Genomic DNA, 12,452 nt, shown 5'->3' with positions numbered 1-12,452 from the left:
AAATTTTATGTTATGTGCTATTCACTACAATTAAAAATTGAGCTGGATTAAAAAAGAAAAGAAGCATGAATCAGATCCCGTCCGTATCTTGAAACCCTTCGGTGGTTTTCTGCTGCACTGAGGATTCTGTCCTGGCTGTGGCCGTGGCTCAGGAGGCCCTGCGTGGTCTGCCCTGGCGCCTCTCACGCATCCTTCCCCTTGCCCGCCCTCACTCACCACCTGGGGTTTCCCTTCCTGCTCCTGGAGCACTTAGAGCAAGTCCTGCCTGGCTATGCATCTCCTCCTGTGCCTGTCCTTCTGCCCAGGCTTCCCCCACCCTCACCCGCCACCCTCTCTCCAGACCCCTGTGTTCCCACCACACCCTAAACTCCATCGTCCCCCCCCACCAGCCTTCTTTGTCCACTCCACGGCCAGCTGCTGTCCCCACCTGGACACCAGCCCCTGGTCCTGGAGCAGAGCGATTCCCGCCCTCTGTCAGATGCCCTCCCATGGGACCCACCACAGGCTTGCGAGTGCTGCCCATGGAGTCAGCTGGCGGCGCCCTCGCAATCACCCAGCAATGATTTCTGTCCTCAGGCTCACTGCCCAGTGAACAGAGGCAGGGCCTGGGGACATCGGGGGCAGAGCTCAGACATGAAGAGACAGCACGTGTCCCCCACCTGGGACAGAGCCCCGAGTCTAGCCTCTGGGTCCCAACAGACCATCAGTTGCCACTTGATTCTACTATTGCGTTTGCTCTTTGTCTTCAAGCTCGTCCACACCTGCAAGCCAAGTTCCTCAGCAGCGGTCAAGCAAAGAACCCAGGGGGAAAGTGGCTTTCCTGAACTTGCTGAAAAGAGATCTATTCACCCCTCTGGGTTTGGAACAAAGATGATACGCCTTAGGGGAGTTCTGCAACCAACTCTGACCCTATAAGATGAGCTGATACACCCCTCTCGGGAATACAAGCCTCACATAAAACGCAGCCCCGCTGTGGTCACTAATATCGATCTCTCTCGTCTTCCCGTTTAACTCCTTGGTCCACTGCTGCCCCCGCATAGTGCCCAGCATACAGCAGGTGCTCCATAAATGCCTATTCGATGAAAGAGGAGGGCCCACCTGGAGCCACACTCTTCTGGGACCCCCTTCTTCCTTCAGAGCTCCTCGGAATCGTCTGCCGACCCGGAGGGGGACCGAGGTCCGGGGGACCCAAAGCAAGAATCAGATTTGATGGGCAGACACGTGGCCTTTATGGCTTCAGAGGGACCCTCTCAATTTGTGGCCTTAGAGTCAGATCAGAACGTGCAGTGCCCGGGCATGCACCAACTGAAATGAGGTAGCTCAAGAGCCAGCAGCTGATGGGAACCAGAGTGGCCCGGATGACCTGGAAGCTGGCAGTAGGTTGCTGATGACCATGACAGCAGGCAGGCCCCGCGGTCGGGGCGTCCCCGCCATGCCACCAGCCACGGTCATCGAGAGGCCTGTGTGGTACCAGGGGCCACTCCCCCCTCCTCTCTACCGAGCCCTGGCATCCTTCTGTGAATCTCTAGAACAAATCCCAACAACACAGTGCTTTTTGCTCCTTTTTCTTCCCTCCATCCTCAGGCCCACTGCTCTGGATCAAGTGCCCATCATTTCCCATCTGGGCAGATGCAGGGCTTCTGTTCAGGTGTCCCGGCCCTTGGGCTTACCTTTCTCCAGCCTTCTCGCACCTGCTGCTAAGGGGATCGTTCCACAACACAAACCGAGAGGGGCCTCTATTGCCTCCAGCATAAAGACCAGACTCAGCCAGGCTTATGAAGTTCGCTAAGCCAGACCCACTAACTGGACCCGCCTTCCTCTTTCCCCCACCACTGCTCTCCTGGACATTATGGAATTCATGCTAAACTACGTGCTGCTCCCCAAATGGACCAGAATGTCTTCTGCCTCTGTGCCTTTGAACATCATGTGCCCTCTGCTCCAAACGCTTTTGCTTGCCTTGGCCACCTGGTAAACTTCCAGCCATTCCTGGACACAGAGCCAGCCAAAACTGAGTTACTGGACATCTTCTACATTGCTGCTTTCCACCAGAGGCTGGAAAGCAAACCTTCCACGTCCCCAGCCTCTCCTGCAGCAAGAGGTAGCCATGTGAAAGCCACTGCCTGGCACTAGTACTTCTCTCCTTCTTCATGTCTTAAGCCCAGATGTGATGGTTGGTGCTGTTGCAGCCACCTTTGACCATGTGGCAACAAGCATCACACTAAGCATGGTGAGGTGGAAAGATGAACAGTACCTGGATCCTTGATGATAGGGCTCAGCTGCCAGGCCAACCCCAAGTAGCCAACCTTCAGAATTCTTATCTTTAAGACTGAAGATCCTGCTGGCCAAGCTTTCTATTCCTTGCAGCCAAAAGCACTCCTAACTGAAACTGGGCCTCACTTCAAGCATCCCTGACTCATTGAAGTCCCTCCCTGGATCCATGTTCCCATTACACCTTGCACATACCTGTCCCAACACTTGCCCTAATCACTGTATATTTTTCCCTTGTGTCCCCCCGCCCTAGATTGTGACCTCTCTGAGGAAGAGATTGTTGGAGAAGGTCATCAAAAAAGATGTGACTGCCGGTTGACCCCTGAGCTGGACCGGGGCACTCAGAGGCTCTTCACTTCCTCCCCTGTCCTTGGAATTTGGGTTCTGTTGGCCTTTCTCCCTCCCAGAGGCTGCTCCAAGGACACAGCCCTAAAATAAGGATGTGGTGTTGAGAACATAGTGGTGTTGAAATAAGGATGTGGTGTTGAGAGTATAGTATACGTGACCAAGCCCAGCTAAGGCCTCTCTCCTCTCTCTCTCTCTCTCTGTATGTATATATATAAACTTTTACAATTTGGCAGACAGGTGCAGAGATCCACTCGTCTTTGCCCAAGACAGGCTCGTATATAAGTTCCCTTGGCTTATGAAAACCATCATCTACAAAGCTGGAGTGGCCTGCCTCTCTCTGCCGTCTCTCCCTGACCTCCGTGTAGGGGGACCTGTTTCAGATCACACTCGGGAGAGTGGTAACCTACAGACCTTGAGTCTTCTCAGCTGCGATCGTTAGCCCCAACCCCAGCCACCAGCACACAACAGTACACAGTAAGTGGATTTGTAGAACAGAGGCTTTCATTCCAGCCTCATTCTTTAACCTTACACTTAAATCATTTTGCTAATAAGCTGCCTCCATTCCTTATTTGAAAAAAGCAAGGAAAACAGGTTGGTCATTTTTAAGATAAATAACTTAATGCAGATTACCGAGATATTGCAGAGGAACAAAAAGGCTGCAATATTCCTCAACACTCTTCTCTTGGCATGGCCCTGCAGGAAACGGGGGTGGCAGGCTGGGCTCGGGGTCCCTTCCCGGCTCCCCTCCTCCACCTCTCTGCCACAGCCTTCTCTCAGATGCATGTTTCCATTGGCCACATGTGGTATCTCACTGCCCAGGGAAGCCACGTCCGTGGCCACGGCTCCGCTCTTGAGGCAGGACGAGGCGAGGGGTATGGCATCACTGTTGCAGACTGTGACTACCCGCAGGGTTCTGATGTCCTCGGAGAGCTTCTCCGGCTCCCGGTGAATGGACTCGATGATGAAGAGGTTCTGGATGTATTTCTCGGCAATCACCAGGATGGAGTAGGGCAGGTTGAACCAGGTGTAGGGGGGGCGGGCTTCAGCACAGAGGATGGCCAAGATGGAGCCCCAGGAGATGAGCCAGGAGCCGGAGGCAGTGCCCACCAAGAGGTCCGCGTCCAGTTTGCGGGCTGGGTTTCTGGACTCATCTAGAGATTTCTCGTCTATCCTGTAAATCCAGATTCCGAACAGCCCCGCGGCCCCCATGAGCATCAGCAAGGTGATGGCATACAGGTAGAACATGATGAGTGCCAACTCGCTCTTGGCTTTGGAGCGCCCGATCTGAATCAGATATACCACCACGATCCCAATCGTGGCGGCCAGCACGGTCAGGCCCAGGACCGAGCCCGCCATGACCCCGGGAAATCGGAACTGTATGTTCTGATGCTGTTGACTGTCCACTTTGCGTCCGATGTTCTTCCACAGGACGTAGAGCATCGTGGAAGCCAGGATCTGATACTCTATGTTGAAGGGGTAGAGGTAGTAGATCCCCTGGGAGATGGCAGAGCAGAACGTCGGGGGCGAGCAGTTACACGGAGGCGTGTGGTCATCCAAGACTGGGGGCCAGAGGACACGCATCGGAGGGCAGTTAGCATGGTCAGTGGGCAAGTGGAAAAGCACAAGGAAATATTTTCACTGAGGATTCACACGTGGGTTTTCCCATGGAATTAAAGCTTTGTTTGGTGGCTTATTGTCATGTTTGATATCATGGCTATATTGACAGCCATGAGTACTAACTGCATGAATCAGAGTTTATCCATACATCAGCCCTTGTGAATGGTATTGTGGAAATTTACTTAACATATAAAGGTGTTCACGAGATTCTGCTGAACAAAAGAAGCTTGCTAAAGAGGATAGAATATGATTCCATTTTTTTTTTTTTTTAAAGATTTTATTTATTTATTTGACAGAGAGAGACACAGCGAGAGAGGGAACACAAGCAGGGGGAGTGGAAGAGGGAGAAGCAGGCCTCCCGCCGAGCAGGGAGCCGGATGTGGGGCTCGATCCCAGGACCCTGGGATCATGACCTGAGCCGAAGGCAGACGCTTAACGACTGAGCCACCAGGCGCCCCTGAATATGATTCCATTTTTATAAACTATAGGTATATGGATGATAGATGATAGATAGACACAGAAAAAATCTGGAAAGATATAAGCTAAAAGGTTAACAATGGTTAGATCTGGGTGGGAAAATGGCAGGGAATTTTTCTTTTCTTTTCTTTTTCAGTAGAAGAAAGTTCTATCTTGTCTCTTCCCCCATCTTTATGGAGATATAATTGACATGTAACATTGTGTAAGTGTAAGGTGTCCATTGTTACTTACTTGTAGTAACTTGTTACTAGTAACTAGTTACTTGCTTCCCTGTATTCTCTAAACTTTCTTTGTGAATATGATTTACATGTGTGATTTTTTATTTTATTTTATTTTTTTTAAAGATTTTATTTATTTGACAGAGAGAGAGACAGCGAGAGAGGGAACACAAGCAGGGGGAGTGGGAGAGGGAGAAGCAGGCTTCCCGCAGAGCAGGGAGCCCGATGCGGAGCTCGATCCCAGGACCCTGAGATCATGACCTGAGCCGAAGGCAGACGCTTAACGACTGAGCCACCCAGGCATCCCCGTGTGTCATTTTTTAAATTATTGGATTCTTTTAAAGATTTGTTTATTTATTTTAGAGAGAGAGAGAGTGCAAGTGAGGAGAGGGGTAGAGAGGAAGGGAGAGAAGCAGACTCCCTGCTGAGCATGGAGCCCAACACGGGGCTGGATCTCATGATGCTGAGATCATGACCTGAACCAAAACCAAGAGTCAGACGCTTAACCAACTGAGCCACCCAGGTGCCCCTAAATTATTGTTTCAAAAAATAACTTTGTGAGGGAAAATGCCCCTTCTCATTAGCAAAGATTTCGCTCCTGAGAATATTAGATAATTGCAAGTGTAGCGCGAGACAGGTGCCATCCAACACCAACGGTCGGCGCGCGAGTGGGCATCACCTTCCGGAAGGCACTTGGCAATGGTCTAAAGAACTATGTCAAACTGGGTGACGGGCATTAAGGAGGGCACGTGATATGATGAGCACTGGGTGTTATACGTAACTGATGAATCACTGAACACTGCACCTGAAACTAATGATGTACTATAGGTTGGCTAATTGAATTTAAATTAAAAAAAGAACTATTTCATAACAAGGAGAGAAAATGCTGTAAATAAATAATAAAATAGGTAACAAAGGCTATAGTCTCTGACCTATAATTCCGATCTATTTTAAGGGACAAGTCAAAAATGTGATCAAAGAATTAGGTAAAACTGTGTGTGTGCATGTGTGTTTGTGTGTGTGCATGCACATGAGACAGAGAGAGAAACACTCCAGTGCCCAACAATTTAGAAACTGTTAAGTGAATTTTGGTACATCCATACAATGGAATTGTAGGCAGCCATTAAAAATTATAATTAAGTTGTGTTTTAATGATACAGGAAAATAATCATGTTACATAACAATGGAAACAAGTAAGAATAAATTGTATATACAGTATCTTCTAAATGCATATCACAGCTCAGTACTCAGTTGTGAAATCAATTTAGCGAATAGCTGCCAATATATTTTTTCAACAGAGTAGACTTGCCATGGAATAGAACAGAATGCAATGGAATGACATGAGCAACAATAGAAATGTGAGTGTCTCTAATATGGTAAGGTTATTATTTCATGACATATGTGTGTACACACACAGGTCTGTGTGCGTTTAGGTTGCAGCTTAAGGTCTATTTCTTATTATAGGCTGCAGTCAGAAAAAAAAAAGATCGAATATATATAGTATGATCTTAACTATAAATAAATAAATAGGACACTGCAAAGAAATAAGCCAATATTAACAGCATGGAACTCCATTTCTGGGTAGGTGTTATTGTAGATTTTTTTTTTCTCTACACTTTGTCATTGTTTTAGCTTATGATTTGCATATGCCAGGTATAAAACCAAATGGAAAGCTTTCTGGCAGCACAAATCACCTCACCTTTGCAGAATACTGCAATTTTGAATTCATAAGGAGTTTCCCACCCCTTGTAGCCCAGTATGCTACTATGCAAAAGTCAGGGGAAGAAATCGAGGAGAAAGGCTCAGATGAACAGAATGTTAGAGCTGATGGAGTCCTTTCTTTGTAAATTTATCCAATTCCATCTTTCCAAAGAAGTTCCTGGAGCCAAATCAAATCCTGGTTCAATCATTTACTTGCTGTGTGAACCTGGGCCAGTTACTTAACTACTCTGTGGCTTGATGGCTTCATCCGTATGATAAGGTCAACACTGACTACCCCACGGTGTTTTGGGTCCAGAATTAAATATGCCACGTGGAGGGACTAGAGCAGCCTGCCAGACACTCAGCAGACACTTAATAAAAGTTTGTTGTTGTTGTTGTTTTCACTGCTGTTACCGTTATGGACACCAACAAGGAAAAGAGAAGGACTTCCCCAAGAGCTGGCTGCCAGGGTAGAGCAGGGGTTAAGGGGTAAAGAAGTAGCATGGATCCCTGATTTCACCATCCCCACCCAACTGGTGAGGAAACAGTTTTAAGGTTGCCCGCAGGGCACCTGGGTGGCTCAGTCAATTAGGCTTCCATGATCTCAGGGTCGTGATCTCAGGGTCATGAGATCAAGCCCGGCATCTGGCTCCATGCTGGGTGGTAAGTCTGCTTGAGATCCTCTCTCTCCCTCTGCCCCTCCTCCCCCTTGCTCTCTCTCTTTCTCAAATACATATATAAATCTTGAAAAAATAAAAAATAAAGTTGCCCTCGGTGACGGGCCTGGGGTCGTACAGTGAGCGTAGAGTATAATACATCAAAGCTGGAAGGACCCCCTGAAAGTGCCTGGTACAGGTCTCCTCACTCTATGAATGAGAAAAGGGAGGCCCAGAGAGGTTGAATGGCTTCCAAAAGTCACACAGCCAGGACGTGATGAGAACAAGATCCAAATCTGGGATATCCGGTTCCTGGTACATTTCCCCTCCCCACATTCCCATCAGCTCCATCCCACTGCTCTAATAGAGAAGCGACAGGTCATAAATGCTAAAGAACTTTGGCAGTAGGTTGATTGGCATCATGGGCTCTCAAATAGGAGCAAGGGGGAATAAAGATGGGCCAAAAGCGCAAGCCCAGAAGAGTTCAATAAAAACTTCAAACAAACTAAAACCAATTAACGGCAACCCTTAGACTTCTCTGGGTATTTTAAAGCTATACTTTTAGTCAAATGAACTGGTAATAGAGGCTTAATTAAAAACACAATGACTGCCAATCTTCCATAGTTGTAAACAAAGACATTGACTTCCATACCAAACTCTACCGTGAGAAATGGTACCCTAAATGATAACCCTTGGGTCTGATAAGTCCCTGAGTCACCGAAGAAACCATTAATTATGCTCAGCACATCCTACTTATGGAACCAGGATGAGGGACTTAGGAGGTTTTGAAAAATTTTCAACAACAGATGATTGTCTGGCCAATGATGAGTTGGGTGGACCCTGCCCCTCCATCTCTGAACATTCTGGTCTTTGTGGGTTTCCAAGAGGGTCCAGCATGGGGGCAGGGCAACTCTTATCACTCACCTATTGTGATGTTCCCAAAGCCCAGAGTGATGAGCCGTTCCTTGTGCTCATTAAGTTGGTGCTTTGATTCATTCAGGACGCCATTGGTCCACAGAAGCAGATTGGTGAACACCGAGTGTATCACCCCAAACCTGAAAAACACAAGGCCTCTGTTATTGAGCAGCCCTGGGAAGCTCCAAGCCCCATGGGGTGAGATGGAGACATCACACGCATGCACACTCACACACACACACACACACACACACACACACACGTGCATGCTTCCTTCTTAGCCATGATTCTGGTTTCATCAGGCAGCTCAGACTCTGGGTGGGTCCCTGTATGGGGAGAGGCAGTTCCATGGGAACTTCCAAAACCACAGCCTTGGCATTCTGTCATAATATTGAACCTGCCAGTACTCAACTCATTGTCAATGGGACAAAAAGAAACTGGGTCTTGGAAGCAGGGGTCCAGTGATGGAAAATTACTGAAAGCACACACCATCCCCACCATACCCCAAACCCTTTCTTCCAGAAGGGAAGAGGAGAGAACCATGAGGGAAAGATGAAAGGCTACACTGGAAATCTGGAGAGTTGAGCAAGCCCTTACTGTTGGCTGGCCAACCCAATGATCATCATCCATCCCCTCTGTCTTACAACTTAACTCTAAGGAAACTGAAACAGGTCAGAGACTTGCTCTCTGGTCTCCCCTGAAGCTAGGCATGGCCACTCTGCCCAGTGGGATGTGAGGTCAAGACTACTGGGCACTACTGAAAGCTTCTGCTTTTCTGATGAAAGAGATGAGAATAAGAAAAGCCTACTCACTGTCCCTCTCCCCTTTATTTCCAGCCTTGCATACAGACACGAAGGCTGGCATTCTGGCAGCTGTCTTGTGACCATGAAGCAACCAGCGTGGGATGAAACGCTAATCCACTGAGAATGGCAGAGGGAGAGCACAGAAAGAGTCTGTTCTGTGGCAACGTGCTGAGCTGCTGGAGTCTCAGATAGATTCAGGAATTAGGCTGAGGTCACAAATAAAGGCAGTAGCTGCCTTGGGATTTGAAGAACTAGTAAGCAACAGGGCTGTCCTAGTCTGACCTCCAGGGCCTGCCCTTGCCTCAATGCCACGCCACTTCCGGGAAGAAGATGAAGAGGAAGGTGGACGCTGGACTCTGGCACAGAAGAGAGGTCTGTGGGGAATATGGTTCCAATGGGATCAGAGCCTGTCTCAAAACCCCCAGTCTCCCCATGCTTGAGGTTTAAGATGTATGCACACTGGTAGTCTCCAGGCACTTAACAATGGGCCTTGCACGTAGCAGCAGCAGCAAATCCTGGTGATTTTGGAGAGGCATCCTTGAAGTATGCAGAGCTGCTGGCTCCTCGGGTGGAGAGCACAGGCCCCAGAGGAAGCATGCCCCAACCCGTCTAACCAACAGCACGCTTGTCCACGATCTGCCCGCAGGAAAACTGGTACAACTGGGTCCTCAACCCTGACCTTTCCTCTCCTCTGAGGGTTAACCCCAGCCGACCCCTCTGGGGCTCCCACAAGCGACTGCAAGCCAAACTTCCCTCGTTTGAACCCTGGCTTCTTTAGACAGCTGCAGAATGACCAGGCACACGTGGAGAAGGAGACAGGTGTTTGCCCATCTGCTCGCCCTTGAGCTTGCCCAGCTCTATCGATTATGGCCAGCCTGCCCTGGGGCGGCTGGGAGGCACTGGATAGATCCTTGGACAAATGCAGACAATGCTGTTTGCCTCGGGCTTCCTTTTCTTTTACTTATAATGCACACAGCTCCCTTTTCTTCTCCTCTTTCCTGGGCCAAACGGCCCTGTCCAATCCCAGGCCCACTGAACCCGATGAGATAATGTCCATGCCACCTGCAGCCAGAGCCTGGCGTGCCGTGCAAGCTCCCCGCAAGCTGGCAGCCTCCTGCTGGTCTGACCTGGAATTGTCCTACAAACTAAAGGCAGACATCACTTCCTCATGCCAGGCCACCCTTCTCATACTTGGGGCTGATACAACAAAGACAAGGCTTCCATGAGCCACTTCTAATCTCAGTATATGTCCTCAGCTCTGCTTTCAGAACTCCTGTTCCTCTAAACCTCACCCTGGGGAAGAGAAAAGGACTCAAGCAAGTTAAAGAGAATTCTTAGATCAGGAGAAAAGTCCCAGGACATACTAAAAGCATGGGACAGTGGAATATTGGCTCAAAAGACTGGGCGGTGGGGGGAAACAAGTCCCGGAGTGGTAAGTTCTGAAGCCTTCAGGGCCTGGCAGGAAATGTGAATGAAGAAGGCAGATCTGGGCCACATTAGGGAGTGCTGGGGTCTGTAGCAAACGGAGGGAACAGCCCCCATTCAGCTCTAACCCTTTGTTGTACGCACTTATGGGATTGCCAAATCTTCTAATTTTTCTAGAGAAGTCTAAATCTAAAACCTGAAGGTGGCAAGTAACTCAAAAGTGTTTTAACACTTTGCCCTACAAACAAAACAGATTCAATTAAGCTCTATGCCTATCTTGTTCAAGCCTCTCTCCATCCGGGTTAGCAAAGGGGCCCCAAGACAGGGAGAGACTTGTGTCCAATCACTCAACAAGCACAGCACGGCGTCCCATCCCTTGGAGATCCTTCAGATGACAGATCCGAGTGGTAAATGTCTGGGTGCAAGGCCTAGAGCAGTGTTGTCCACACACCGATGGTGCGAGACACAGCCACACGTGTGATTTTAGATTTTCTTGCCGCCACATTTTTAAAACGTGGTAAGACATGGGACAGGTGAAAATGGTTGGAATAATTTTCTCTGAAACCCAATCTATTGAATATGCTATGATATCAACATATAAGCAATACCAACAAAAAGTATTAGTGAGATATCTTACATTCTGTTTGTCATCCTAGTCTCTGAAATCTGGTGCGTATTTTATACTTCCCGCACATCTGGGCTGGAGGTAGCCCCAGCTCGAGGGCTCAGTGGCCCCAGGTGGCTGGTGGCTGCTATCCTGGGCAGCGAGGATGTGGAAAGCAAAGCCAAAGACCCTTTTGTGCCTGAGGCTGTTATTACGTAAGTGACAAAAGCAAAGAGAGAGACCCACCAGCAAAGCCAGAGGGCCTCTGCGGTCACAGCGACACGTGAAAATCACAGTGGGTTTAAAGTCAACAATCATAAAAAAAATCATTAAAAAAAGCTATAAAGTCAACATCCAGAGTCTTGGCTTTCTCACCTGCTAAATGGGGCTCGTGGTCATACCGCCTCTAAGTGGTGAGATTAGCATTAGGGACGTCCTCACGAGCAAACGCATAAAAGAAAGTGCTTTCTACGTGGGCAAGTCCACTCCACTCAGCCGGGAGTTTCTGGGTACAGATGAGATGCTCAATGCACATCTGTTGAAAACATCTCGCCCTTGACCCCAACAATTCTATTCTAGGACTTTAAGCCAAGCAAATCATCAGAGATGTTCAAAAATATGTTTGACCAGAGATGTTCATCACAGTATGATTTATAACAGCAACAAAACTTTCAGAAAGATTAAACATTCAGCAACGGTTGTTATGGACTGGCTTGTGTCCCCTCGAAAGTCCTCTGTCGAAGCTCTGACCCCCAATGTGACCATATTTGGAGAGCCTCTAAGGAGGTAATCAAGGGTAAGTGAGGTCACAATGGTGGGACCCTAATCCAGTAGGCCTGGTGTCCTTTGAAAGGGAGGAAGAGACAGCAGAGTTCGATCTCTCTCCCTGAGCACAGAGGCAAGGCCACGTGAGGCCACAGCAAGGAGGCAGGGTCTGCGGGCCACCGACAGCAGCCCTGCTGCCACCTTGATCTTGGACTCCCAGCCTCCAGGACCATGAGAGCCGCACGTTCAGGTGGCTCACACCTCCCCATGCGCGGCGGCCTCCAACCAGCCCCAGTGGAGCACCACGGCAGGGGCTGCTGAGACCAACCCCGGTAGTGGTGCGCTGGGCAGGCGGAAGAGGCCATGGTGTAGACCAACACCACCGATGGGAGGGCAGGAGAACAAAAAAAATGAAAAGAAGAAGCAGAGCAAGAAGAAAAAGAGAAAAGGAATAAAAACAATATCTATTTGTGGAAGAAAGCCTGGCAAGAAGCAGATTATAATCAACAGTAGTTACCGCTGGGTGGCGGGCATCTTAGTTCTTTTTGCTGGGTTCTCGGGGCCTGGACCGCATTTGTCCCTGATTTGTCCCATTTGACGGCATTTGTCCATGCCCCTCCCCTGGAGGCCAAGCATCTGCGCCACTTCGGGCCCC

At 49.0% G+C, this 12,452-nt stretch overlaps 1 protein-coding gene across 1 annotated transcript in view; it reads right to left on the bottom strand.

Moving 5' to 3' along the window:
* Positions 1-12,452, bottom strand: part of OTOP1 (otopetrin 1) — a 33,351-nt gene that overhangs the window by 4,331 nt on the left and 16,568 nt on the right. The window contains exons 4-5 of the mRNA XM_036110524.2: positions 8,210-8,340; positions 3,247-4,175 (exon numbers count right to left, since the gene is read on the bottom strand). Of these exons, the coding sequence (XP_035966417.2) occupies positions 3,247-4,175; positions 8,210-8,340 (1,060 nt within the window). The remainder of the gene's footprint in view (positions 1-3,246; positions 4,176-8,209; positions 8,341-12,452) is intronic.

This window comes from Halichoerus grypus, chromosome 3 (genome assembly GCF_964656455.1).
Source record: "Halichoerus grypus chromosome 3, mHalGry1.hap1.1, whole genome shotgun sequence".
Lineage (NCBI taxonomy): Eukaryota > Metazoa > Chordata > Mammalia > Carnivora > Phocidae > Halichoerus > Halichoerus grypus.
This window is presented reverse-complemented; position numbering and strand designations above follow the sequence as displayed.